Here is a 27,960-nt window from a genome sequence, read left to right as displayed (position 1 = left end):
GGGTCACCAGTACAAAAGTTTGAGCACTTTGAGAACAGTCCTCTGGAACTTTCCCAGTGCTCCAGGACTTATTGAAAGTCAACATTAACAGTCCAGTGAACTTTTCAGTCAGCTCTTTTAAAACTCTTGGATGCAAGTTATCTGGGTTTGCCTATTCAAAAATGTCTAACTTTAGTAGCTTCTGTTTAACATCCTTCAGAGATTCTAGTGGACTGGATACTACTGCTTACCTGGGTAAAATTCCTGCTTATGCAGGTGGATCTTTATAGCACCGACTAGAACATTGTTGGCAGAAATGGATGCTTAATCTGAAGGATTGCATCATAAGGGGGGTGTTTTTTGTTTTTTATTCCTAGGTCATGGCTATGGTAGAAACTAAGGCCTTGTCTATACTGCCAAGTTTTTTCTGTGAAAGGCAACGTTTGTTGACAAAACAGTGGAGGTGTACGCACTGCAGTGCCACTTTCGGCAATGAAACGCCTCTTTCATTGATGAAATAAAGCCACCTCAACAAGAGTCATAGGGCTTTTTATGCAAAAGTTTCATCGACAAATTGCCACTGTAGACACTGCACTTGAACTTTCCTTCTGTACCATGATTTCTATGAAGTCCTTCTCAGCAGAGTTGCTCTAGATGGTGGTCTTTCTGATTAATCCAGTCTGCCTTCATTAGGTTTTAGTCTTTTAAATTACTTGGCTGACACTATTGGTCACATTCAAGGCTGTCTCTAGAGACCTGTGGTAGCACTATCAAAACAGAAGGGAGCAAATGAATGTCCAGTCTTTCCTGATTTTCATTCAGTGAGAGAGAGTAGATTCACTCTCTACAGATCTTCTCATGCTGTGACTGGTAAAAAGCCAGTGGGGCATGCTGGGCAGATTATGGTGGTGATTAATTCATGCATCCCTGAGGAGAGTGCTGCTAGCAACCTATAAGCATGCTGTAGTCTGGCGCTAGCTCAAAACACAATCACTTGACATTGGTGACATGGCAATTTAGGACTTATCTACAAGAACAATTAGTTTGTGGCAAGCTGGGGAGTGCATCTGCCATGCTGTCTGTGGACTAACTGTCCATGTGGATCCTACTGCAGAGTCCACATGGATGGTTAGTTTGCAGCAGGCTCTTGCATGGTAGATTTACGTCCCAGCTTGGCACAAACTAATTGTTCTTCTAGATAAGCCCTTAATATCCAGCTTTTAACCAATACCTTTTGGGGAAGGGCCACTGAAAAGATGGTCTTATGCCAATTCCAGTAGCATCTGTTATCCTCCAATTTTGGATCCCAGTCAATCAGGCTTTTAAACCTAGTTTTGACCCTGAAATTGAATTAGTCTTGCTGGTAGGTTGATAATACCATTGGACAGTGAATGGCAGTCAGACATGCATACTGATGCTTTTAGGTTTATTAGTAGCCTTTAATGTTTATCACTGTGTGCTGCTGTCTTGATGATGTTGCTTTGAAGGGGCTCCACAAGTTCATTTCTGAGAAATCCCAGGGAGTTGTGCAGGGTGATGGCTTTGTTTTCTGAGCATTTTCAGTACAGTTACTCCAGAAGATTCCGTTTTCACTTGTTCAAAGTGTATGTGAAGTCCCCGGGGTAGATTTGTGAGACATGATGAGCCACACCGTGGATGACTCTCTCATTTCTATGGATCCCTTTCATTATGTCCAGATGGAACCATTTCCCTGTTACCTTAATGTCTGGTAGAAACAAGACATTGGATGGAAGTCAGTTGGCTTAGATTTAGTTCAGATACGATGATGATAATGTTTATTAGAAAGGAGAAGCATTGTTAAGAAGTAGGAAATACTGTGACCTCTTTCTCAGTTGAGGGTATTTACTCACCTATTGTAGAAGTGTTTCACAGTGTTATAAATAAATAATAAATAAATAAATTAATGGAGATATCCCATCTCCTAGAACTGGAAGGGACCTTGAAAGGTCATCGAGTCCAGCCCCCTGCCTTCACTAGCAGGACCAAGTACTGATTTTTTCCCAGATCCCTAAGTGGCCCCCTCAAGGATTGAACTCACAACCCTGGGTTTAGCAGGCCAATGCTCAAACCACTGAGCCATCCCTCCCCCCTCTAGTTATACTAGACTCTGCTCTGGTCCTGGGTTCCCAGAGAGTAGCAGTAGTTCGAAACTCCTTTTATACTTGGCTAACAAAAGTATTATAATATCTCAGCATGGACTTTGTTAGTTATTGATTCCTTTGTCATCTTAGAATACAGTCCAGTTCTAAAACACTATGTGGGTTTACCCCTGAAGAGTCCTCCGAAGCTTCAGGGAAGATTGGTGTGAGCATGTTACACTTATGCTTTGGTATTTGCCCTGGCTCCTAGTTCATGTCTGGGTGAAAACTGGGGTGCTGTCCATGCAGCACTTTATCAATCTTGCAAAACTGTCATGAAAGTGTAGTTTCACAGGCACAGAATCCACTTGCACTTTCCATTTGCCTCGGTGATTGATAATAGTGAAAAAAGGATACTTTACTCACCTGTCAAAAAAAAAAATTTTCTCCCTGGGCCAGGAGTTCTCAAACTTCATTGCACTGCGACCCTCTTCTGACAACAAAAATTACTGCACGACCCCAGAAGGGGGGACCGAAGCCTGAGCCCGCCTGAGTCCCACTTCCCCGGGTTTGGGGGCCAAAGCCAAAACCTGAGCTCCACCACCTCAGGTGGGGAAGGGGTCAAAACCGAAGGCCAGTGGCTTCAGCCCCAGACAGGAGGCCTGTAACTTGAGCCCCGCCGCCCAGGGCTGAATCCCTCGGGCTTTGGCTTGGGCCCCGAGCCCCAGCAAGTCTAGCCCAGCCCTGGTGACCCCATTAAAATGGGGTCGCGACCCACTTTGGGGTTCTGACTCTCAGTTTGAGAACTGCTGCCCCTAGGCAAATGGACAAGTACAAATTTGTGAGGCCTGCCCTAAATGGTCCCAGTAATTTCAGAGATCGCATCTTCCTTATGTCCTGTTATGATCTCAGTTCTTCACAGAACACAATTAGTTATCTCTCCCAAGGGTGGAGTTTGCAGGAACTGGTTGACTTCTGTGACAGATCCACACTGCTGGAATATGTTGCTTGAAGTGGGTCTGAGCTTGCCTGCCTATGCAGGACAGTGTAAGATGCATCTTTGTTCAGGTTTTCCATTAATGTCAGGCTGTGACATCCCTAACATTTGGTCTACTGGCAGAGAGAGAGAGAGAGAGAGAGAGAGAGAAGATTAAATGCTGTGGTGGGAGAAGGGAGGAGGTTTTACAAAGTATGAGTTCTCTAGTTTTAGGAAAATATGTAAAGGGCACCCAGATGCTCTGGTGATGTTATAAATGTGTGTAACAATAAATAATCTAGTATTATAGCATCAATATATGTTTAAGGCTGTCTGTTTGTAACCTGCATCTCCACTAATACGTCTATACTTCAACTCCTATTCTGTGAAAGTCCATTATGGTACTCTACAATTATGACACATACTTTTTTGTAGCATGCAGTTATTGATTCAGAAGAGCAACTTGCTTGGGGGCAGAGGAGCATGTTGACATGGAGGTGCAGGGGGCATGAGAAAAGTTTATTCCATTATTAAACAAACAAAACTGAGAATAAAGCAAAAACATAGCTCACAACCTCCTTTACAGTCATGAGTTTTTACTTGTGCAATTGTTTTTCCTTTATAAGTAGGGCCCTACCAAATTCATGGTCCATTTTGGTCAATTTCATGGTGATAGGATTTTAAAAATCGTAAATTTCATGATTTTCAGCTGTTTAAATCTGAAATTTCATGGTGTTGTAATTGTAAGGCCCCTGACCCAAAAAGGAGTTATGGGGTTGTTGCAAGGTTATTGGGGGGCGGGGGGGAAGGAGAGGTGTTGCAGTACTGCTACCCTTACTTCTGTGCTGCTGCTGGTGGTGACTCTGCCTTCAGAGCTGATCATCTGGAGAGTGGCGGCTGTGGCCAGGAGCCCAGCTCTGAAGGCAGAGCCACCACCAGCAGCAGCGCAGAAGTAAAGATGGCCTGGTATGGTATTGCCACCCTTACTTCTGCACTGCTGATGGTGGGGTGCTGCCTTCAGAGCTGGGCACCCGGCCAACAGCTGCCACTCTCCAGCCACCCAACTCTGAAGGCAGTGCAGAAATAAGGGTGGTAATACTGCAACCCCCCCCCCCCCCTCAAAATAACCTTGCGACCTCCTTGCAACTCCCTCTTTGGTCAGGACCACCAATTTGAGAAACGCTGGTCTTCCCTCTGAAATCTGTATAGTATAGGGTAAAAGCACACAAAAGACCACATTTCACAGTCCGTGACATGTTTTTCATGGCTGTGAATTTGGTAGGGCCCTACTTTATAAGGTGGATAAACTTGAAAAAAAAATCATTTTGGAAGTGAGGGGTTGCTTATCTTCAGAAGGAAGTTTGCCTTTCTCTTGTACATATTTTGATCTAGTGATTAACCACAGCTGATTACATATAATTTTTCTTTTCTTTTCTCTTTTCAGGGTTTTGTTTTTGCACTGAATGTAGCCAGGACGGATCCCTGTGGGCTTTAGCAGCCCGAGGAAACTGTCAAAGGTAAAATCATCCAAACACCAACATATACTTGGAATTTTAAGGGAGTATAGAGTAGAATTAACCTATGGTAACCTTTAATTGACTGGTATAGCAATGCTTGTTGCTGTCTTAGCATACTTCCCTTTCTCTTATTTCTTGTGGGTTTGGGTGTAAGATTTTGGTAAATGCTTGATGATTTTAATTCTTGTTGGATAAAGATATGTATATTGTGGTGTTTTTTGGCAGAGTTCAGTTGCGAAAAGAGTATCAACCTTTTAGAAACTGAAAACTTAGTCCCATCTGATAATGCAGGTATACTCCTTTTTTTTACTCCTGAGGGAATTCAGCACAAAAAATTAAAAATTCTGCGCCAAAAAAAAATTTGTGCACAATATTTTAAAATTCTGCAAATTTTATTTGTCAATAAATAAAGTGGAGCTCCAGCATAGCAGTAGGATGCAAGGGCCACTGGCTACATAGAGGTGGGAGATCACCCTGCAATGCCCCTCCCCGCTCACCCTTCCCAGAACACAGACTTAGGGGTGAGGCTGCACCTGACCCTGACACAGCACAAGGGCCAGGCCTGACCCAGAAACACCCCAGGGCCCTGCCCCTTCAAACCAAGTGCACCAGGTGTGGGCAAGCAAGGTCAGCCCGGCAGGATCGAAGTGTAGAGGGATCCAGGTGTGAGGTGAGAGGGTTCTGTGTGGGGCAATCTGGGAAGTTCAGTGGGGGGTCTAGGTGTAGGGGGGGATCTGGATGGACAGGGGCTTGTTGGGGGTGGGGTTCCGGGTGCAGCAGCAATGGGACTCTGCAGGTGGGGTCCAGGTGAAGGTGGTTGGGGCTCAGCAGGGAGGTCTGTCTGTAGGAGGCTGGGGCTCGGCGGGGGTGTGTGGAGGGCATGGGGGGAGGGATCTGGGTGCTGGGGCAGTGGGGCTTGGTGAGGGGGTCTGGGTGCAGCTGGTCGGGGCTCGGTGGGGTGGGGGTCTGAGTGTGGGGTACAGGAGGGTGGGAGTATGAGTGGGGGGGAAGTGGGAGCTGATCTGGGTGCATAGGTGGGTGATCTGGGTGCAGGGAGGGGTCCGGGTGTGGTGGTGGGGGCTCAGTGGGTGGGGGTTGGGTGCAGGGGGGTTCTGGATTCAGGGGATGATGCTCAGTGTGGGGGGCTTGTTTTGGTGGGGGGTGTGGTTATGGAGAGGGATCCAAGATGCACAGAGGTTGGGCAGATGGGGGAGCAGCTCCCCGTACAGTGAGCGCTCCTCCTGTGATAGGGGCAGGACGTGGGTGGTAGGGGGGTGGGATTTCCCATAGCTGGGAAGGTTTCTGGTCCCTGCCCTGGCCGCTGCTTGCAGGAGAAGAGTAAGTCCCGTGCTCCCCAGCCCAGCTGGGATTAGCAGCTGAGCCTGGTGCAGGGTAGAAGCCACCAGCTGTGGTGTCCCCAGCCCTGACCCCTCCTATCCACCCCGCGATTTACCTCTCTGCTGCCTGCTCCAGGCACCTGAAATGATGTGCCTGTGCTGCTGGGTTAGGGGTGCATCACCATTCTTGTGGCTTCCCACTGCTTTCCCGCCAGAAAGTCATTTTTCTGTGGGGAAGCAAAGAAATCTGTAGGAGACATGAATTCTGCCTGTGGGAGTGGTGCAGAATTTCCCCAGGAGTAATCTTTTGTTTCCAGGCACTTCTTACATTTTTTTCAATAACCCTCAACTCCATCTTTAAAATGTGGAAATAATTGTCGTCTTTTTCATATATAAAAGAATGTTCTGAGTCTCTGCCCTTCAGAACAGTAAAATTGAAGACTCTGTTACGATATAACAAGTTAGTTCTTCATCCATTTTATTCCCTTAACATGGTGCAGGGCCCAGGGTTGGGGCTGGAAGCAGAGCTAGATGGCACTGCCTTGCCGACCTGCACCCCTTGGGGGTTAGCCTGCGGCCCCCCCATGCTCACCCTTGAATGGTCCTCCATGCCCCCTTGGGGGGGGGGCGTGCCCCATAGTTTGGGGACCTCTGCCCTAAGGTAAGAATTTGCAGGTATGGTAGGACCACTGTCAAGCTGACAGTTTTTTTGATTAGCCTAGTAACCAGGGTAATATCACGCTATATATATATATATATATATATATCTGTAAAGCTGGCTTTTGGTATTTGTATTTAGATTATTTTCTATTAAGAGATTTGTTGACCTCCAATCTGTGTAATTATTCTTTGCTGAGCACACCTTTTTTACGAATGAGTGAATATAATGATTATGTAAATTCTCAGCCATTTTCTTCTGACACTTTTAAATTTAAAACAAATAGTAATATGCTCCTACTAGACACATTGCTCTCTTTAGAAAGAAAAAATGTCTATCTTCTTGTCCTGAATGCAAGTCACTGACTGAGGTCTGGCCTGTTGCATATAGTGTGTTATCTGATTAAAGGCCAAGACTTTTAGTATTATTTGTGGTGTTATGAGATTCCAGCAAAAATGTTGAACATGGCTAACCCTTCCTTTTATATTTATTTTAAAATGTTTTTTCCTTCCCTTTATTTCTTGTAGGCACTATTTTGCATTTCTGCAGTTTTGCACAGATTCTGTTCCCATGCAAACTGATGAGGGAGAAATACTGGAGGAAGGCAGTCCCAAGGTCAGTGAGATACTGTAACTGAACTTTGCTTGAGCAGGAGCTTTGTTGCTGATACAGGGAACAGACATTGTGAACACTAACTTCTGAGTTGATTGTATTTAAAAAGTAGAATTGAACAAGTCTAGTATTACTACAGTATGTATATGATATCTGCATACACAGTACAGGAAATGTCGTGGGGGGGAGGGAAGAGGAAGCTCTTAAAAGAAACACTGAACTTTTTCATAATCTTATCCCTTTCACTGGAACTGGAAGGCCCTAAGAATTAGTGGTGGGGATTCCCTGGCCCCACTCCAGCCTGATTAAAGCATTAGACAGTTGGACCCTCAGGTCCCGAAGTCACTATATATGTGTTGCAAGCTGATCCATGTGCTGGTGTTTTGATTCTTAAATATTCCTTTACTCGACATCTCACATCTTTGTCTCTATGGATTTATTCCACAAACGTTACATCCTAGCACGATACCCACCTTGGGTAGTAACTGATTCCAGAGATGCACCATTGCATGAGAGGCTGTTCAGTGAGAACTTGAATGTTGCCAGAACAGTAATGCATGTAATTGACCCAGGCAGGTGAATACCTTGCTCAGAAAGATATTGCTAGTTTAGTAAGTTCACTGGGGAGATGTGAAGGGATACAGGATAGTGACTTTTCTCTTCAAAGAGCTACTTCCTTTAGCCTAAGATGTAATTGTTCCAATTTCACAAATGACCTTGGCTCTTCTGTGTATTGACATGGTACGCTGACTAACCTACTGCTTCACAGATGTTCAGCTGTATTTTACTGTCCTAAAAACTATGATCTCTACAGAAAGCTAATTCAGTATTCACTGTGCTACTAGTATGTGTAAATTGTATTGCATTCAATTTTAAATTTCAACCAAAACCAAATTCATATTAGCTTGTTTGTGCTAGATTTTAGACTTCTCACCAAGTCTGAACAAGACAACCCTATTGAGGATTGAGAAAATCAGTCTAATTTTTTCAGGCTTTATTATTCCATTGAGACACATTCTTATGGTTTTTCTTCACATATCTGCATACCTTAACAGAATAACAAATTATCTGAGCTATACATGTACCTCAAGGTGATGGTCTGTTAATACAAAGAGAGCTGCTATGGTGAGTCTGTGGAATTTCTTGGAAAATGCTTGGGACAAAGAGCTTTTAAATGGTTTTGGGAGGAGGGATTGCTGAACTTCAGAGTTAGTCAATGAAAACCGTAGCAAGTTCCAAACTGTTGTTAGAACAGTGGTGCATGTAATTGACTCAGGCAGATGAATACCTTGCTCAGAGAGATTTTGCTAGTTCAGAAAGTTCGCTGGGGAGATGTAAAGGGAAAAAGGATGGTGAAATCAGCTACTAATTCTAGAAGCACTCTAGCTTTGTTTGATGAGCACAGTGATTGGTGCTTATTTTTCAACAAAGTAAAAGAATGTATGGGTTTTATTCTTTTGTGAACACATGAGGAGGCTGACTGGGAAAGAACTACCTAGTTTGAAAAGTGTCTTTGCCTCTATGAAAGCAAGCTTTTCTTTAGCACATTCAATTGTGGTGGTGGGGTTGGTAATGACTGCTTCCTCCCTGCACCCCCAAATATATTTGAAAAGGAAAGTTTGTATTTCTAGAGAGACTCAGGATAGCTGGTATCAGAGGGGTAGCCGTGTTAGTCTAAATCTGTAAAAAGCAACAGAGGGTCCTGTGGCACCTTTGCAAGTTTTCTTGCATCTGAAGAAGTGAGATTCTTACCCACGAAAGCTTATGCTCCCAATACTTCTGTTAGTCTCAAAGGTGCCACAGGACCCTCTGTTGCTTTTTTCAGGGTAGCTGAACATGTACATTGCTTGCTGAAACAACTGGTTACCATTGCAAGAAATTGGGAGATTTGTTAATGTGCATCTGCAGTCTGATTTTATTGTTCAGATAGCTGTACAGCACTGGCATATATCAGAAATGGGGGAAAAAAAACATTAGCACATCTAGAACATCTTCCTATCATACACTGGGCTAGATTGTTTACTAAAATAGATTTTTCTAGTGCTTTGTCTAGTCTCATTTTAAATTATTGTAGGTATGAGCCTTCCTTCCCTCCCATTGAGAGACTTTTTTTTTAAACACCATTCAGTTTATATTTTGATTTAAATTTTCCTCTTGATTTCAGTCTGCCGTCCTCTCAGTTGTACCATCTTGTACGTATTAAACTTTTCTTAGGCATTTACAAATATTTGAATGATAGCTATTTTCTCTGACCCCAATTTTGTATTCTAGGTGAGCCATACATATTGTTTAGTTACATGTGTGCAGATGTAAAGGAACAGGGTTTTTTGAATTTATCATAAGAAAAAAAAATTTAGTTTCCTAGAAAAATAAGTGTGTGCTTGTGGAAACAAAGTGGCTTTTATGGCTCTTTGTTCATTATTACTCTGGTCTTGTGTCAGGCTCATTCTCAGCGTTCTGGAGAAGTGTCCTCTTTCAAAATCATGGCATTAGAGTATCTATCTATTGTCTACACTTGCTCTGGACTGCCTCTGGCCTCCAAGCATTCAGTTATAAATAAAGGCTTGTATGCAATACTTATGGATACGTGCAGTTCTGGACAATAGATTTGGCTACCTTTTTTTCTTCCCTGTTTTGGTGGGGTCTTTGTATCCATATTTTGGAGTCTTTAGAATCCTTTCATTTCCTCCCACCAGCCTCAAAGTCCCACATTGCAACTACCATTTTTCTGACTTAAAAAAGGATCTCTTCTGAGTCCATAAATAATGATTTTTAATTTCCAGAGTGGTCACAGTCTCCTGGCATTCGCCTTCTCCTGTAGGTTTGGAGAAAGGACTGTGAGTCATGCGTGTCAGTGCAGAGCGTATGTCATGCATTGATTCTTTCTTTGAAAGTACAATATTAACGCTGCTTCAAGTGAGGCTACACTGCTGCAGTTCATGGAGCTAACACCCAGTGTACCTTAGACCCATTTTACACCAGTATAACTTTTAATTATTTCAGTGAAGATAGTTTTGATTTACCCCACTGTGTGTATGAGATCAGAATCAGGCCCCACTTGTTTAGCACTTGCTTAAAATATTAATTCACTTCTAGGCAAGTTTTTTGTTCTTACTCCTGCACGAATGAGATGAAGGTATTGTAGCAAAGCAAGAGGAAGAGTCCAGAGGAAGCTGCAGGGAGTAGGGGACATCTGGAGCTTTTCACACTTGGAGTGATGTTGAAGGAAATTTCAATTAGTGGGATCAGTGTGTTAATTAGCTGTTTCTGGTATAAGGACTAGCAGTGAAATGGTTAAGTATTGACATTTACTATTACTGTCTGATTCATAGCTAATTCGTTGAGGTAAAGGGAAAATTTATGTTCGTCTGTGTTGTCACTCGCTACGAGCTCAGGAAGACTCACGGCATCTGTTTAAGCTTAGTTCTTGTTTGAGGTGATTTAGTAACTATCATGGTGTACATTTTTAAAAAAATGAAAGCTTAGATTCTGAAGTGCATACTCAGGACTCTGATGATAGAATGGGCTTACTTTAAAAAAAAAATTGATTTTCATGAGAGAGAGAGAGAGAGAGAGAGAAAAATATAGCCTAATGGCATAGTGAGTGAAAAGATTGGACAGGCTTCCTTCCAATGCATCTTAATCCTGACCTGCAGAACCCCCTGCTATTCCAGTCCTAGGCTCCACCTGCAACTCTGCCAGGTTGACGCCTGTGACATCCACGCTTATTCTAGTCTAGTCTAATCTTCAGCGGGTTTCTGAAGCATAGAGACTAGTATATTTACCTCTGTTCCACCCAGTCACTTACAATATGCCTAAAATGACCTGCTAAAAAGAAATTGAAAACTGAACCAGACTGTATGGGACATTTCACACTAGACTATAAAATGTTTCTTATGTCCCACAAAATCCACTGGCCAGCTCTAAGTAGTTCTTTGTGTATGTGCCAGTGTTGCTCTTGCTGTAAGTGCTCATGTATGTGAGATAGGATTTTATTTTTTTAAATAGTAGCATTGTTTGGAGCTGTGCATATGTCCTGTGTCAGGAATCAATGCCTGCAGCAGAGCCATTCTCTTGGCAACCTAAAGGGTACAGCTGGGCTGTAGTAGACTGCCTGATTGGCTTTGTTGATTGACTGGTAGGAAGAGACACACCCTGTGTCTCCTTGAGCTCCCATTTGAGGCCATAAGGGTGGAGTGGTTGTGACCCTCCCACAATTCCCACTCACTGCCTGTGGCAGCAAGATGGAACCTGGTCGAGTGTCTCTAATTTGACTGTTTCCCACACAAAAAACAAACTCAAAAAAATTCCCCCCTGTGCAGCAGGGTGAATTGTCTTGTGCCAATTGCCATAGTGGACTCTAAACCTTCAGGGTTTAGACCTTGCCCCACATATGATGGACTCATTCACCTGGTCAATGCCCTTTATGCCAGGAGGAGAACCTGGTATGTTTTTCTTATCAAGAACTCAAGCACGCAACTAAACCTTCACCTGCTCGAGCAATTGATTTGTGCCACCTTGGATCCAAAGGAGACTCCACCTCCAAGGAGTCCAAAGGGTTATCCTCAACAAGTGCACTTTTGAGCAGACACCACGACTGGGGTCTAGCAGCAAAAGGAAGGCAGGGAAGAAAACTCCATTCAAATGGACAAAGGTCATATTAATGCCGATCATCCTAGCATCGAGGCTGTTGGCATCAGCCACTGCTGTCTCAACATCCCTGTAGCCAACTACCACTTTTGCACTGGCCTTGGTACCAGCTCCTCCAGCACCCAACGCAAAAGTGAAGCCAAAAGAAAGGGCTGAGTGGAGATTAAATACGACTCCAAGCATGGAGAGATATTGCCCCTTAGAAAGAATACCAAGAGAAGGTCAAGACACCATATAGTATCTTCCTCCCACCTGAGAGCACGGAGCTTTTTGGTAAGAGACCTGATTAAATGTTCTACTCCTTAAAGAACTCCAGGGCCATCATGTGATCACTGAGCTTCAACATACCAACCTCTTTTGGGAAGCCCTACAAATATCAGCCTCATCATAGACCGACAGCTCACATCTTCCCAGGATGGGCAGGCAGGGTATCTATTACAAAAACAATCACAGTACTTGAGGAAATGTCTGTCATCTGCCTCTGTCACTCTCCCTGTCCTGTCATCCAGATGCCAAATTTGATGGGAGTGTCAGGAGCCATATGACCCCATCAGGAGCCAGTCTTTTGCAGGTTTGTATTTGCTCCCATTCCATTGGGCTTAGGCCAATATCACCTTGGACGGATGAGTGTTGGGGATAGTTGCTTGCAGCTACCCTATTCATTTCCACATCCCCCCCCCTTTTACTACCCCTCTTCTCTGTCAGTCTTCAGGGACTCCTTCTCATGAGAGCAAATTACAAAAAGAGGCCTAGTTGTCTTATCTGGGAACTTGGAAGAGATTCCTTAGGAGTACAGGGGGGAAGAGGTTTTACTCCCCAAGTTTGTTTTCCCCGAAGAAAGGGGGCTTTCATCCTATCCTAGACCTGTGGGGACTGAACAAATACATACACTACCTCAGATGCAAGATGGTAATGCTTGCCTCCGTCATTTTGTGGCTTGAGACTAGTTTTGACTTGCAGATTGTGTACTTCCATATAGCAATTCACCTTGCCCACAGGAACTACCTGAGATTCATGATGGTATCAAATATTAGTAGTACTAGATATTGCCATTCAGAATCTACACAACACCAAGAGTATTCACAAAGTGCCCAGCAGTGGTGGTAGCCTCTCTACCTGAGAAGGGAAGGCAGGGCTTACATGTCTACTCCTACCTAGACGACGGGCTGCTCAGATCACAGCAGGAGGCAGCAGTGAGCTTGGAATGCACACTCTATCTGTTGATCCAGTTGGGCCTCCTAGTGAACTATGAACAATCATCTTTCCTCATCCCATAATGTAGAATTCATAGGATCTGTGATCGATTCCAGATCAGAAAAGGCTTATCTGCTTGAGGACAGGTTTGAGGAGTTACAAGCTTTCCTTCAACTGATAGACTGAGACAGTATGGAGTTGTCTTGAATGTGTTCGCTGACATGTGACCTAACACTACATGTTGGAGCTTGCTAGACTTCACCTTGGTCCTTCCAACTCTGAGTCAGGTCAGTCTGTTCTGAGAGACATTGAATAGACAGGAATGTTTCAGTGCTCCAGCATGTCATTGCAGAGCTGTCTTGGTGGTTAGACCCTACAAATGCACAGAGACTCCACAAACATTTCCCTCCTTTTCAGTCCTCTCCCTGACCAAGTCACTGTTCCCAAATGTATCATGAGCAAGCTGGGAGCTCACTCGGACCTCTTATAGATTCAAGGGACCTGGTCCCTGGATTATATGGAGCTACAAGATGTGGACATCCTGAAGCTGGCTACCAAACTGTTTTTTCCTATCTGTCCTCTGGAATTCAATAGTGAAAATCTTCACAGACAAAAGCACTACAAAAAGAAACAAAGCCATCGGGTTCTGGACTTGGTGCCATCAGAGCGAGGTGACCGCCAAGCACTTCATGTCGTGGGACTTCCTGAGCAGGCAATCTGTGACTAACCTTAATTGGTCCCTGCACGGTTCTATAATGGAGCTCATATTCCACCTTTGGGGATTCCCACTGAAAGACCAAGGACAACACACATGTCAGAACTTCTGCTCCAGAGGTGGACTGAGACCAGGATAATTACGAGATGCTTTTCTCCTGCAGTGGAACAGACCTGCTCTTCGCCTTTTCATCTATTTCCCTGGTTTCCAGGGTGATCTCCAAGATCAAGAGGCATTACCATAGTCATTGTCATTGGCTGAGGCAGTTCTGACTGACAGATCTCTTAAAAATGTCCATTCAGCCTCTGATCCAGTTTCCAGACCCTCTGAACCTGATCTTGCAGCACCATAGCTAGATATTCCATCCATATCCGAAGTTCATCCGAAGTATTTTTTGTACTCTGAAACAGAATTTCCTGGGCTTATAGGGATCGAGACTACTCCCTATAAGCCCAGGAAATTCTGTTTCAGAGTACAAAAATATCTACCAGTCAGTCAAGCTCCTCTAAATGGAAGTTCTTTATGGGAGGCCCTGGCTTAGACACTGAAGATCTTCGAGTATCTGTGACACATAAAGCAAGCTTGTCTTTCATTTAGCTAGAAAGTCCACTCAATGGTATTCTCAGTTTACCACCTGCCTCTGCAGTCATGCATGGTTTTTTCTCCTCCCATGGCATCTAAATTTTTACTCACCAGTCAGGGAACCTGCTCCTGCTTTACTTTGTTCCTCCTGAGACTTATGGAACCTCCCTTCAAGCCTCGGTCAAAATGTTTCCTGCACCATCTAACTCTGAAGTTGGTGGCTATCACTTCAGGCAGGAGAGTGATAGAGCTTCAGGTGCTTATAGCCAGGCCTCCAATACAACATTTTATGAGAACCAGGTAATGCTGAAGCTTCACCCCCCCTCCCCCCGAAGTTCATTCCTAAGGTGGTCTAAGATTTTCATCTAAACCAGTCAATCAATTTAACTGTCTTCCCAAAACCACGCTCTGCAATGAGAGAAAAGAAACTCCACATACTCAGTGTTTCCAGGGTTTTGCTTTGATTATATTGATATGCTCAAATCACTGACTGTTGCCCTTTCTGTTTATTGGCATAGCTGGGCATTCTAAAGACTAAGTCATCTCTTCACAGAGAATAGCAAAATGGATAACATTCTCACTCTTTTATCAGCGGGTTCGTGTATCTCTACTACTAAACATACAGGCTCCCTCAATCAGAGTGTAAGCACCTTCCTTCACCTGCTTGAGGAATGTGTCAATATCAGAAATCTTATAAGATGGCAATGTGGAGTTAACCCAGTGACCTTGTCAAATACTATGTCTTTGACTTAGTGGCTAATGCCAAATTTGGGATAGCAGTACTATAATCATTGATACAACTGGAACTCCTCATTCTCACTGTCTTGAAGGGATATTGTTTGCCCGTCATTTACTATACAATGGGATCCGCACCGATACATTCAAAGAGAGAATGGTTGATTACCCTACAGTAACTGTGGGCTTGTGGTGGGTGGCTTTTTTTTGTGTTTGTTTTGTTTTTTGTTTTGAGAGAGCGAGAGAGAGAGAGAGAGAGATTGTTGCTAGGATGGATCCCACAACCCATCCTGTGTCCCAGCTTGAGGAGTCCTCAACACCACATGCTTCGAATTGCAAGGGAACTGAGGGAGGGTCTCAGCCTCTCTGCCCTTTATGCCCTCAAAAAGGAGCACAAGGAGGTGCCCAGGCATATGCATGGTCCTTGTAGACACTGCTGATCAAAAGACTCTGGTCTGATTTGCCCAAGGTACATGAGCACCTATGATGGGCTCTACACTGACTACATTTTGAAGAACCACAGTTATAATAAGATAAGTAACTGTTCACTCTTAGCACCACAGAATACATCATTTTGGTCTCTCTCTCTCTCACTCATACCCCAAACTCTGTTGTAATGATAATCCTGCACATAAGAGACCAAGTGCAGTAAGTTACATTTTCACAGATGGTATTATTTTGAAGTTAATTTTAAACTTTATACATACTCACACACGTTTCACATACGTAGGAAAAATGTGACTTGCAGTATTTGATAAGCTGGTTCAATGCTATAAGAGCATTTCCGATATCTGTGACATCCCAGAATATGGTGTATTTTGGGGTAATGAACCCAGTGCTAGCCAGCAGACTTTTTATATGATATTAGTTTATACTTATACTGCATGCCACTTATGGCGTTGATAGAATCACTCGCCATATATTTTTGTAGCAGGTCACTTTTAAGAGTAAATATGCATGCATTTCAAACTATGAATAACACTTCAGAGGGCATAAATTGGAAAATGAAATTCTGCAGAAGAGTTTTATCTGCTTGAGTCTTTCTGACATTAGTAAGTGATGAGGACATGAAATCACATTACCATGAAAATTGACTTTGAGGTATATATGTCTGCTTTTGCTTCCATTGGAGCAAACTTCAGTGGGAGCAGGTTGAGGTCTGAAATGAGCTTTAATATCACTGGGGTGCTTCAGTCTTGTCTTGTTTGCTTTCTCTCACTTGTTTCCCCATCACATTTTATTTCACTCTTTTCCATTTAATTTTTATAATTCTTTAGTTCTCCTGTTTTTTCATTTAGTGTTTCAGTAACTGATGCTACACATGTAAGGCCTCTAGCTGTATTCATGTGCTCCTGATGTCATTCAGACATCTGAGAATTGATGCTTTTACTTCATTTTCACTAGTGCTTCTCTTTGGCCTTTTTCTAGGTGTGTTCCTTTGGGTCAATGACTTTTTTCAATGCTAGATATCTTCAGCAAACAGAATTCTTTCAAAATTGGCTGGTTTTGTTTTTGTTTTTTTGTAAGAAGTTGAATTGGTTGGAAGACCTCTGTCTGCTCTCTTTGGTGAGTTGCTGTTTAGCCTTAGTATCTTGTGGATCTTCTCTGTTAATTCATTTGGTGATTTTTAGTCTGTGCTTTTCTCCTTGTTTACACTGTCAGAAAATGATCTTTTTGTTAACATGGTATCAGGATTGGGAGGACAGCCAATATCTGCCATGATGTGCTGACGGTTCTAATAGTTTTCCAATGTTCATGCCATATAGGGAAAAAAGAACCAATGTAAAAAATCAAGGTTTCTAAATGAGCCTAACACTTGACATCTAATAACTGTTTTCAGGGAACATGTAAGTCTGATTTAACAGGAAGACTGAGTCCCTTTACACTCAGAGTGATCTCTAAGTCTGTATCAAGATAGTTGAGGGAAGTACTTTGCTTCACTGCACAGAGGAGTTACCATAATACTAAGAGCCTGTCACCCTTTCAATCTTATGGAAGCCTCCTGATCACCTAAAACTATAATTTAATTTAAAGAATGCTAACATTTTTACTGAAAAACAGCTCTTTGAGTTATACAACTATTTCTGCTTTATTTTTAAGGTGATGTGTTTATGCCATTAAATGGATACTCAGACGCTTTCCAGTAGAAGCCTCGATTTATTTAAAAAAAAAAAAAAGAAACAAGTACTGGACTACATGTTTGCAGTTGATTTTTAGACTGTTTTAGTCAAGCTGTTCAGGATTACTGTGTAGACAAACACTTCTATTCTGTAATTCTCAATTGTTTTGCCGTAAAACTTACAGGAGGAAACAAAAAATTTCCAATTCAAATTATAATATCTTTAGAGTATTTCCAGCACTGGCAGGAGATTTTTTGGTTGTACTACAAGTCTGTTAAGCAACAAAGTTTAAATTGTATTTTCTGATAACTGCTGTAACCTTTTTCATGCTTGTAAATGTTGAGCCTTTAGCATTTAAAGCAAATTCATAATAAGAGTTTGAGATTTCTAAGGGGAGCAGGACACTTTAATTTCTATGAAATACAAGTAGTCCTGTGATGTGTAGCTGTGTGTTTCTGGATTGTGCTGATCCTCTGGGATTGTGGGAAAAGAGAGGAAAAATGCAAGTTCAAGCCATTTGTTGATTCTTTCTGGCTGAAATTTTAAGTGCAGGGCCTTCTAGGATCTGTAGACAGAGTGCCAGCTCAGTGTTTATGATGGTGGTGTGATACTTCTACTGAGGGTAGGAGAGGAAGGGGAGAATGGTACATCTACTGCACAGTTGGCAGTTGTATGAACGTCTCATGATTCAGAGTTTTGCCATAAGTATTTACAAAATAGTGTTTCAGCTGAAGACAGAGAGAGAGGTGCTAATTGAAACTGTGATGACTCTAGGCAGCTTTTCAATGCACTTTCTCTACAGTTGCCATTTCCAGGCAGATGAAAGTGAGTATTAACAAAAAAAAAAAAAAAAAAGTAATCTGGAAATATTGACTTGCCGCCTCTATTCTTGTTTTGGTTCTCTCTACAGTGCTGGACATCAAGCCCTCTTGAGAAACTTTCCTGTAGATCTTTCTGCTGCTGCTTTATTTTCTTTCCATTTACCCACCTGTTCTTATTTGTCAGCCTGTAATATTCCCTCATGTTGTCATTTTCCTGTCCTTATCCCTGTGATTCACTCCAGCTTTACTACCCTTCTGGCATCTGAGGGCTTGGCTACACTTGAAACTCCAAAGCGCTGCTGCGGGAACGCTCCCGCAGAAGTGCGAGTGTGGTTGCGGCACTAGGCACTTCACCTCCCCGAGGGGATTAGCTTACAGCGCTGGGAGCCGTGCCCCTCCCGATCAGCTGTTTCATGGATGGCATGTGGGAGGGGAAGGGAGTGGGAAGGGGTGGGGAGGGGGCAGGGCCTGTGGCAGAGCCAGGGGTTGAGCAGTGAGCACCCCCTGGCACATTGGCAAGTTGGCACCTGTAGCTCCAGCCCTGGAGTTGGTGCCTATACAAGGAGCTGCATATTAACTTCTGAAGAGCCTCATGTGGTTCTGGAGCCACAGGTTGGCCACCCCGATGTAGGTGGATGTGGCCTAGATGACCCAGCACGGCTTTTCATTTCTAATGTCTGATACTTCATGTGTGGACATTGCACCAGTGTGCAGTGAAATGCTTGCTTTAGGGGACAGTCAATAAGAGGACGCTGCCATATATGGAGAACCTCTCAATTTGGAGAGGGAGTGATGCTCTAGAAGAGACTAAATGGGAGGGAAAGGAGCTGTTGGTTTGGTGACAAGAACAGGTTAGCAGCCAAATTCTGCTTTTGTTATGGTGAGCTCCAGGGTGGGGGACTTGCTTTTAGCAAGTCTCCTCCTCCTCCTTTATTTATTTGTTTGTCTGAAAAAATAAATGTTTTTCACTAGAACCATTGAGCCACATTTACTGTCTCTTCTGATCCTCTATTGTATTGGACCCTTTGTTGTATTGGACCCTCTATTTAGTGTGACCCATTTTAATTGTGTTGGAAGGTGACCTTTCATGTTTTTGTTGTAGTTGTACATCATCTTGGACAGAGTGCAACTTCGAAATGACTATTGCAAGCCTTGAAGAACTGTGGCTTATATGGCTGCCCTGCCCTCCAAAATTAAGCTAGCACTGGATAACGAAATAATGACTTGTAGGAGGTGGCACTCTATAAATACTCCTGCAAGGTGCCCAGAGTTTTAAAAAGGGGGAAGGATGGGCTGAATCAGACTTTGACGACTGAGAGGAGCAGTTTCTCCATCTTTGGGTACGACTATACTTACTTCCTGGTCTGGATGTAAGCGATTGATCTTCTGGGATCGATTTATCGCGTCTTGTCTAGACGCGATAAATCGATCCTGGATCGATCCCAGAAGTGCTCTCCGTCGACGCCGGTACTCCAGCTCAGCGAGAGGAGTATGCGGCATTGACGGGGGAGCCTGCCTGCCGCGTCTGGACCCGCGGTAAGTTCGGAGTAAGGTACTTCGAATTCAGCTATGTTATTAACATAGCTGAATTTGCGTACCTTAGTCCGAAGTGGGGGGTTAGTGTGGACCAGGCCCTAGAATTCACAAAAGCACACTGTCAATTAAAGATAGTGTCAAAATTCAGATACTCATTACAGCAGAATTCAAGCAAGTGATTTTGAATATAACCAGAACCTGTATGGTAAAAGGCTTTAAAATTTTTTCCATCTTAATCTGCCACTTTTTAGGAAATTAAAGCTTATGGGTTAGATGTAAAATGATCCTGATTGCTCAGACTAATGAGGAAATGTCCTGCTACATTCTGAACAAGCAGGAAGAAGCCATGATAGGAAGGGATTGCAATAACTTGAATTTTGTGATTACAAAACTCAGTATAGATTCCAAGGTCAGAAGCGACCATTGTGATCATCTAGTCCAGTGGTGCCCAAATGTTTTTCCTCTCGCACCCTCCCCCCCGCACGCCCCAGTAATGGCATGTATCTGCGCCCCCCCCTTCCCCCCCCCCCCGGGGCGGAGTTGTGGTCAGGCCAGAGGTGGAGCAGGACTGGGTTGCGCTCACTCCCTGCCTTCCCTGCGGGGGCTGGCCTAGCCCTCCCTGTGCTCCCTGCCATTACTCTGCGCCTCACAGTTTGGGGACCACTAATCTGGTCTGGCCTGTACAGCACAGGACATAAAATGTCCCAAAAATAATTTCTGAAGCGTATCTTTTTAGAAAAACATCCAGTCTTGATTTTAAAATTACCAGTGGTGGAGAATCACAATGAGCTATGGTAATTGCTCCAGTGGTTAATTACTCTTGCTGTTAAAAAATTATGCCTTATTTCCAGTCTGAATTTATCTAAGTTTCAAGTTCCAGCCATTGGATCATGTTGTATCTTTCTCTGCTAGGCTGAAGAGCCCATTATTAAACATCTATTCCCCATGTAGATACTTACAGACTGTGATCAAATCACCCCTTAACATTCCCTTTTTTAAAGCTAAATAGATTGAGCTCCCTGAGCCTGTCATTATATGGGTTGTTTTATAATCCTTTAATCATTCTCATGGCTCTTCTCTGAACTCTCTCCAATTTTATCAACATCCTTCTTGAATTGTGGACACCAGAACTGGACACAGTACTCCAGCAGCGCTTGCACCAGTGCAAACTACAGAGGTGAAACAACTTCTACTTCTACTCAAGAGTCCCCTGTTTATGCATCCAAGGATTGTGTTAGCCCTTTTGGCCACAGCTTCACATGTTCAGCTGATTAGCTACCATTTTCAGAGTCATTGCTTCCCAGATAAGTTACAAGATGAGGGATTCTAAGTATAGCCTACATTCTTTTTTTCCCTAGATGTATAAATTTACATTAAAACACATATTGTTTGCTTGCCCCTCAGGTGAGTCCAGTTTACCGAGTGATCCCAATCTGACTATCCATGATCTGTCTCTTCATTATTTGCCATTTCCCCCAATATTTGTGTCACCTGAAAACTTCATCAGTGATTTCATGTTTCCTTCCAGGTCACTGTTAAATAGAATAGAGCCAAGAACCAAACCACTGCAGGACACCATTAGAAACACACCCACGCAATGAAGATTCCCTTTTTACGGTTACATTTTGGGACCTATCAGTTAGCCAGTTTTTAATCCATTTAATGTGTGCTATGTTAATTTTGTACCAATATAGTTTTTTAATCAAAATGCCATCCGGTACTACATCAACACTATTACCTTTATCAACCAAACTTGTAATCTCATCAAAAGAAAATATGTGAATTTGACAGGTCTGTTTTCCATAAACCACTAGGTATTCTCAGAGGCTGGTTATGGGATCAGGCCTCTGCACCTGGCTTGGGCAGCTGAATGCCTATCTTTCGCAGTTTGTGAATCGCTCTGGGGCTTAAGTGGGAGATAGCAGTGTGCATGCCTGGAAGAAAAAGATTTAGGCACAGGCGAGTTTAGGCTTTTGCAGGGCGAGGCAGCAGCTGAATGGGAGTTTTATGGATTGCAGTGGTTCCTATAACTGGACGTAAGCACCTAAGTACTTCTTAAAGCCCTAGCCTGGTCCCAAAACCAATGATCCAAGAGACCCCTTCTTCCCCATCCCACACCAGGAAAGACTTCAACTTGAACATGAGGGAGCTGCCAGTAGATACCTGTGTAGGACCCTTCACTCTGGAATCCTCTCCCCACTCTTTGGTCTGCCAGACCTACCAGGCAAGCTACAAAACCCATCTTCTCAGGCATTTGCGGAGGTCTGGAGATGCCTTTTGGCAACTTTTGTGGTACAGGCATATTATTAGGATGAAAGACCAACAAATTATGAAGCGTTTTCTCTAAGGAATTCTGCTACACATCCAGCAATCACATGGTCGCCAAAAGCTTCAGTTGTCTCTCCCAAAATGTTTGCCATCTACATAGACAAAATACAGGTGAAGAAGAGTAGAGAGGTAAGGCTTCTGGACTTTCTGTTTAATATTAAATTAGTTTTCTTCTTTTTGATTCTGTCCCTACTGTTCCTTTTTGCCAGATTGTTTGCACTATCCTTCACCCTCCTCCTCTGCACTCTTTTGTACCATCTTCCCAAACCACAGATATTGACCTTGATCTTCATGAGCTAGAATGAAGTGTCAAAGTAAAACAAATTACAATGATCTAGCCAAGAAACCACAGACATTCAGAAACCTGTGGAATAGGATAGATTATTGAGGGATGCTGTATATCCAGTCCTTCAGTGATGACAAATAACTGTCCACTATCACTGACTGATTCTTATAGGTATGACTTGAACTGCTGGAAGGCAGACCCCAGCTACATCTACTAGTCACCAGAGCAACAACTCATGGTTCATGCTATCAAAAGCATCTGAGAGGCTCAACATGATCAGATTGGCCAACTGTTTGAACAGGGCTTGAAAAATTTGACACCTACTAGCCTGAGACCTAAGCCTATTAACTAGGGTGAAAAATACCATTGCTGCTTTGACCCCAGCAGTGTAAATGAAAAAAAATAGATGTGTAGTGTACAGTAGTAACTCCTCACTTAACGTCATCCTGTTTAACATTGTTGCGTTGCTGATCAATTAGAGAACGTGCTTGTTTAAAGTTGTGCAATGCTCCCTTATAACATTGTTTGGCAGCCACCTGCTTTGTCCACTGCTTGCAGGAAGAGCAGCCCATTGGAGCTAGCTGGTGGTGGCTTGGAACCAGGGTGGGCCGGCAGCCTCCCTATCAGCTCCCCTAAGTTCTCTGTGCGGCAGCCGCCCAGCAGGTTATCAATTGCCGGGCACTTCAGCTGTCCCTCCCCCCACTGCCGTGTGCTGCTTCTGCCCTCTGCTTTGGAGCTGCTCCCGGCAGCCTCCTGCTTGCTATGCGTGGGGGGAGGAGGGAGGGAGAAAAGGGGTGCTAATGTCAGGAGCTCCTGCGCCCCGCTCCTGTACTTTATCTCCACAGAGTGGGGTGTGGGGACACAACAGGGCTCAGGACAGAGGGAGCTTGCTGTCAGCAGCTGCTGTCTCAACTTGCTGATCTACTTAAAAAGGCAGTGTACTTAGAGTGGGGTCAGTGTACTTAAAGGGTCAATACCACACACACACACTCACTCACTCACACTCTCTGTCTGTCTGTCACGGGGCAGACCAAAGGTCCATCTAGCCCAGTATCCTGTCTACTGACAGTGGCCAATGCCAGGTGCCCCAGAGGGAGTGTACCTAACAGGCAGTGATCAAGTGATCTCTCTTCTGCCATCCATCTCCATCCTCTGACAAACAGAGGCTAGCGACACCATTCCTTACCCATCCTGGCTAATAGCCATTAATGGACTTAACCACAATGAATTTATCCAGTTCTCTTTTAAACAGTGTTATAGTCTAAAATACTACACACACACACACACACACACACACTGTGTGTTTCTCTGTCTCTCACTCTCACTCACATGATGTCTCTCTGTGTCTCCTCCCTCCATTCATGCTGCCTTGTACAGTGTGCAGCTACATTAACAACAATGTGTTCACCCTTGAGGGCTCAGCCGAGTGCTAGTTCATCATTTAGCCATAAGGCATTCCCTGGGAAATATCCTACCCTCTTCCGCCCTCCGACTCCACCACCTCTACCAAGCTTCACAATCATCATTGCTATGTACAGTACTAAATTGTTTGTTTAAGACTTATACTGTGAACATGTCTATATATAATATATAGTCTTTTGTCTGGTGGAAAAAAAATTCCCTGGAACCTAACCCCCTCTATTTATATTAATTCTTATGGGGAAATTAGATTCACTTAACATCGTTTTGCTTAAAGTAGCATTTTTCAGGAACATAACTACAACGTTAAGCGGGGAGTTACTGTATTGAATTGTAACATTGTCAATCAGCTTTCAGTTAAATTACTTAAAAGGTCACTTTTTACATCTGTCTAGTTATACTTCATTTCGAGGCTTGGAAAGATTAGATGTTTATTGGTAAATGTTAATAAACATCAATTTCATAATTCACACACAAATTGACAAAATATTTCTATCAGTAATAATTGAAACTTATGGTTAGGCAAAGTAAGAAAAATGCTGCTTGATAACTTCTTATAAATTGATTTAAGGTTGTTTGTATATTTTAACGTTGACAATTTGTGTGTTAAAGGTTATAAAGCTTTAATTTTTTAATTTCACTGTCTAGTGTCATTAAATAATTGTCTGACCTCCCCCATAATTTCTTGCAACTGTGAAAATTTAAATAAATAAAAATTAAAAAAGCATAAAATTATGAAATTATTAAAAATAAAAACTTATTTCTCTTCCTGGCCTTGGTTCACTTTTGCTTCTTATAGAGCATGGTCTCTCAACCTTTCCAGATTACCTCTTTCAGGAGTCTAATTTGTCTTACGAACCCCCAAGTTACATTTCACTTAAAAACTACTTGCTTACAAAATCAGATATAAAAAAACAAAAGTATCACAGCACACTATTACTGAAAAATTGCTTACTTTCTCATTTTTACCATTTAATTATAAAATAAATCAACTGGAATATAAATATTGTACTTACATTTCACTGTATAGTATAAACAAGTATTCTATATGAAATTTTAGTTTGTACTGACTTCACTGGTGCTTTTTATGTAGCCTGTTGTAAAACTAGGCAAATATCAAGATGAATGGATGTATCCCCTGGAAGACCTCTATGTAGCCCCAGGGGAACATGTACTGTTGGTTGAGTACCACTGTTATAGAGGATAAATATTTCTTTTCTGGTGTTGTATTTAGTGTCTGTTTCTTCTTTTTTTCTCTCTTTCATCCACGCTTTATATCTCATTCTCTACCTCTTCCCTTTTAATTTTGTGTGTGTGTATAAAAACAGAGTATTCCATAGAAAAATCTACATTAAAAGAACATTGTGTTAGGTTGCAAAGTCAAGTAGTCAGAAATTGGGGAATTCCTGTACAACCTTAAGTCTGCTCCTTTGTGCATGTGCATATTAATTACATGATCACATACTGCTTTCTATAGGAACCCCCTTTACTTATTTGGTGCCTCAGTTGGATGGTGAAAGCGATAAGGTTTTATAATGAATGAGGCACAAGAGGTTACAAAAAAGAGAGAGAGAATTGTCTTGTGGTTAAGGCATTGCATTGGGACTTGTGTGATCTGGGTCCTTTGCCACAGATTTCCCATGTGATGCTGGTATAATGATTTGCCCAACAGTTTTAGAAGTGGCCATTTGTTGGGTGTTCTTCATTTTTTGGGTGTCCAGCTGAGATGCCTGAAAATCATAGCTGCCCACAGAGTACTGAGTAGCCTCTGTGAAAATTTGGTAAGATTGATCTGCTTTCACTCTGCTGCAGCTTGGTAAAACTGAGCAGCACTAGAGGCACAGGAACTGTATCTCTGCAAACTTAGGAAGGCAAGAGTATATCACTTACCCTTCTAGACATTAGTTGACATAACTGTCACAACTTTAAAGCTGAGAAATTCATTTTTTAAAATGAAAATCTACATTCTGCAAAAGATCATGCCCTTGCATCAAAGCTCTCTGCTCTCCACAGGTGATTGGCTTTCTTAGGCCATGAGTATGAAAACAGTTATTTAATAGTTATAATTAACTGCAAACTCTGAAATGCATTTTTATTTATATATATATAGTAGTAAGTTAACCTAGGCATGACCATTTGAAAAGAAAATGTGCAACAGTAACTATGACTACATCTACACTGCAAAAAACCAAACCAGAAGTGCCCCAAAAAAGAACCCTGGAACAGTGAGTCTCAGAGCCTGGGTGGGTCAACTGACTGTTGGCTCACTCTACGGGGCTAAAGATAACAGTGTAGATGTTCCTGCTCAGGCTCTGAAATTCCGTGTGGGGGGTGGGTCTCAGTGCTCAGGCTCCAGCCTGAAAGGGAACATCTACACTGTTAATTTTAGTCCATAGCATGAGTTTGGTGTCAGTTGACCTAGTCTCTGAAACTCGCTGCTGTGGGTTTTTTGTTTTGTTTTGCAGTGTAGATGTATCCTATGTTAGAGGACTTTTTCTTGTCATCAGATAATTTGTTTGACAAATATTCATCAAGCTTTGTTTGTTTGTTTTTACTTAAGAAGGCAGCATGTATGCAGGAATGCACTCCGCAAAAAATGGTGGTGATTACGTTATAAATTACACTTCATATTGCTTTGGTGTTCTTGTGGGTGAATTGGTCACCCACTGTTGAATCCAGCCATCTCAGGGATGGATTATGGCACTGTTATTCTTTTCAAGAAAACGTGATCTAACAGTGTTTAGGAGGGAAGTGAAGAAAATAGCCAAGTGAAAATACAGAGAGAATTTTAGGTAGATAAAATGGTACTAAATTGGCCAGGTTCTTTTCAAAATTCTTGTGAAATGGTTAAGGTCTTGATTATTACTTCTGATTTGAATGAGGTCATCTTCAGCTGCGCATTTTGAGTTTGTGAATGTCTTTTTTTATACTAACAAAATATATGCATCCATCCACCCTAAAGTAACAAAATGTTATGTGTAGAGAATGGATTGTAAGCTATTTAGGGCAAAGACCATCTTTTTGTTGTGTATTTTGTATAGCTCCTAGCACAGTGAGGTCCTAGTCCATGTCTAGGACTCCAAGGAAATACAATAATAATAATTATGTTAATGGAGAAGAGGGTGTCATCTGTGAAGGCTGCAGGAAATGGTGGGTCTTCTTCCTTACAGGCTCTCATAGTCAGCACACTTTTTGTGCCTTTTGTGTGTGTGTGTGTGTGGGGGGGGGGGTGGAATTGGTTCCCTGAAATATTACTGAATGCTATCTGAAGTAGCCTCGACACTGAAGCTTTTCAAGTATCTTCTCCAGGTATTCAAACTGTAATTAATTTAAAATCAAAAAGCTTCTAAATTAACCAATTTAGTGGATAATGGAAAACTTTTACAGTATAATATTACTTGCACTTAAGTAATGTGGACTGTAAACTTTCTGGGGCAGGGACTGTCTTCTTGTCTGTACAGCACTGTGAAGCCCTGAGTCTCGATTATCGTTCATTCAGGGATCTCAAGGTGCTTAACATTAAGCCTCTTAGTAGTCTTGTATGGTAGGTAAGTAGTAACGTATCTATTTTAGAGGTGGGACATAGAAGTTGTGGCTTGCTCAAGATCACGTGGTGAATTAGTGACAGAATTAGAGGGAGAACCTAAAGTTCTAGTCCTTGATATAACCACTACACAATCCTTCTTCCCACTATGTTTTGATGTTAAAGCCACTCACCTTTGGATTTTGCTATGTCTATTTCCGTGAGCAATACTCAGTCTTGTCCACATTAGAAAAATTAGTACCTATATTACAGCAAGTGCCAGCTATAGTACAGCTTCACTAATACTAGGAAGACCAAAGCTGTAGTATAGAGAGGACTTGCGCATTTTTTTTTCCCACCATGCCATGAAAACCTGCTCTGCATGAGCTTTTGTTAATATGCTGGTTAATCATAGTATCATAGGCCTGGAAGGGACCTTGAGAGGTCATCTAGTTCAGTCCCCTGCACTCATGGCAGGACTAAGTATTATCCAGTGTCTGAATCTTGTTTATACTAGCAACTCAGCACTGGTGTAGCTGTGCTGTTGTTGGTTGTCATAGTATTGGAACTAATTTTACGTTATTATTTTAATGTAGATGCACCCTCTGAGGATGCATCTACACTGAGAACTTTTGGAAATTCTCCCTCCTCTTTGGTCTGGCACTGCTAGATGATATGGGAGTGAAAATGCTTGTACTTGTCTAAAATTGTGCTTTCAACATTTCTACCACCAAAGCTAGGCAAATAAAGTGGGGGAAAATGTTAGTGTAGACAAAACTCTTTCCCCAGTGTAGATTATCCAAGATATCCCTGGCTTGGCCTCTGGTCAGGCCAGGTGGAGATAATATGCCAATATCCTCTTCTCCTTTATGA

General features: G+C 42.6%; 1 protein-coding gene across 2 annotated transcripts in view; it reads left to right on the top strand.

Moving 5' to 3' along the window:
* TNRC6B (trinucleotide repeat containing adaptor 6B) overlaps nt 1-27,960 on the top strand; it is a 211,491-nt gene that overhangs the window by 28,304 nt on the left and 155,227 nt on the right. For both annotated transcript variants that reach the window (XM_054031143.1, XM_054031135.1), the window contains exons 2-3: nt 4,499-4,571; nt 7,094-7,181. In XM_054031143.1, the coding sequence (XP_053887118.1) occupies nt 7,147-7,181 (35 nt within the window). In that variant the 5' untranslated portion in view covers nt 4,499-4,571; nt 7,094-7,146. The remainder of the gene's footprint in view (nt 1-4,498; nt 4,572-7,093; nt 7,182-27,960) is intronic.

Source organism: Malaclemys terrapin, chromosome 1 (genome assembly GCF_027887155.1).
Source record: "Malaclemys terrapin pileata isolate rMalTer1 chromosome 1, rMalTer1.hap1, whole genome shotgun sequence".
Taxonomy (NCBI): domain Eukaryota; kingdom Metazoa; phylum Chordata; order Testudines; family Emydidae; genus Malaclemys; species Malaclemys terrapin.
Note: the sequence above shows the minus strand (reverse complement) of the source record. Positions and strands in the feature narration are given on the sequence as shown.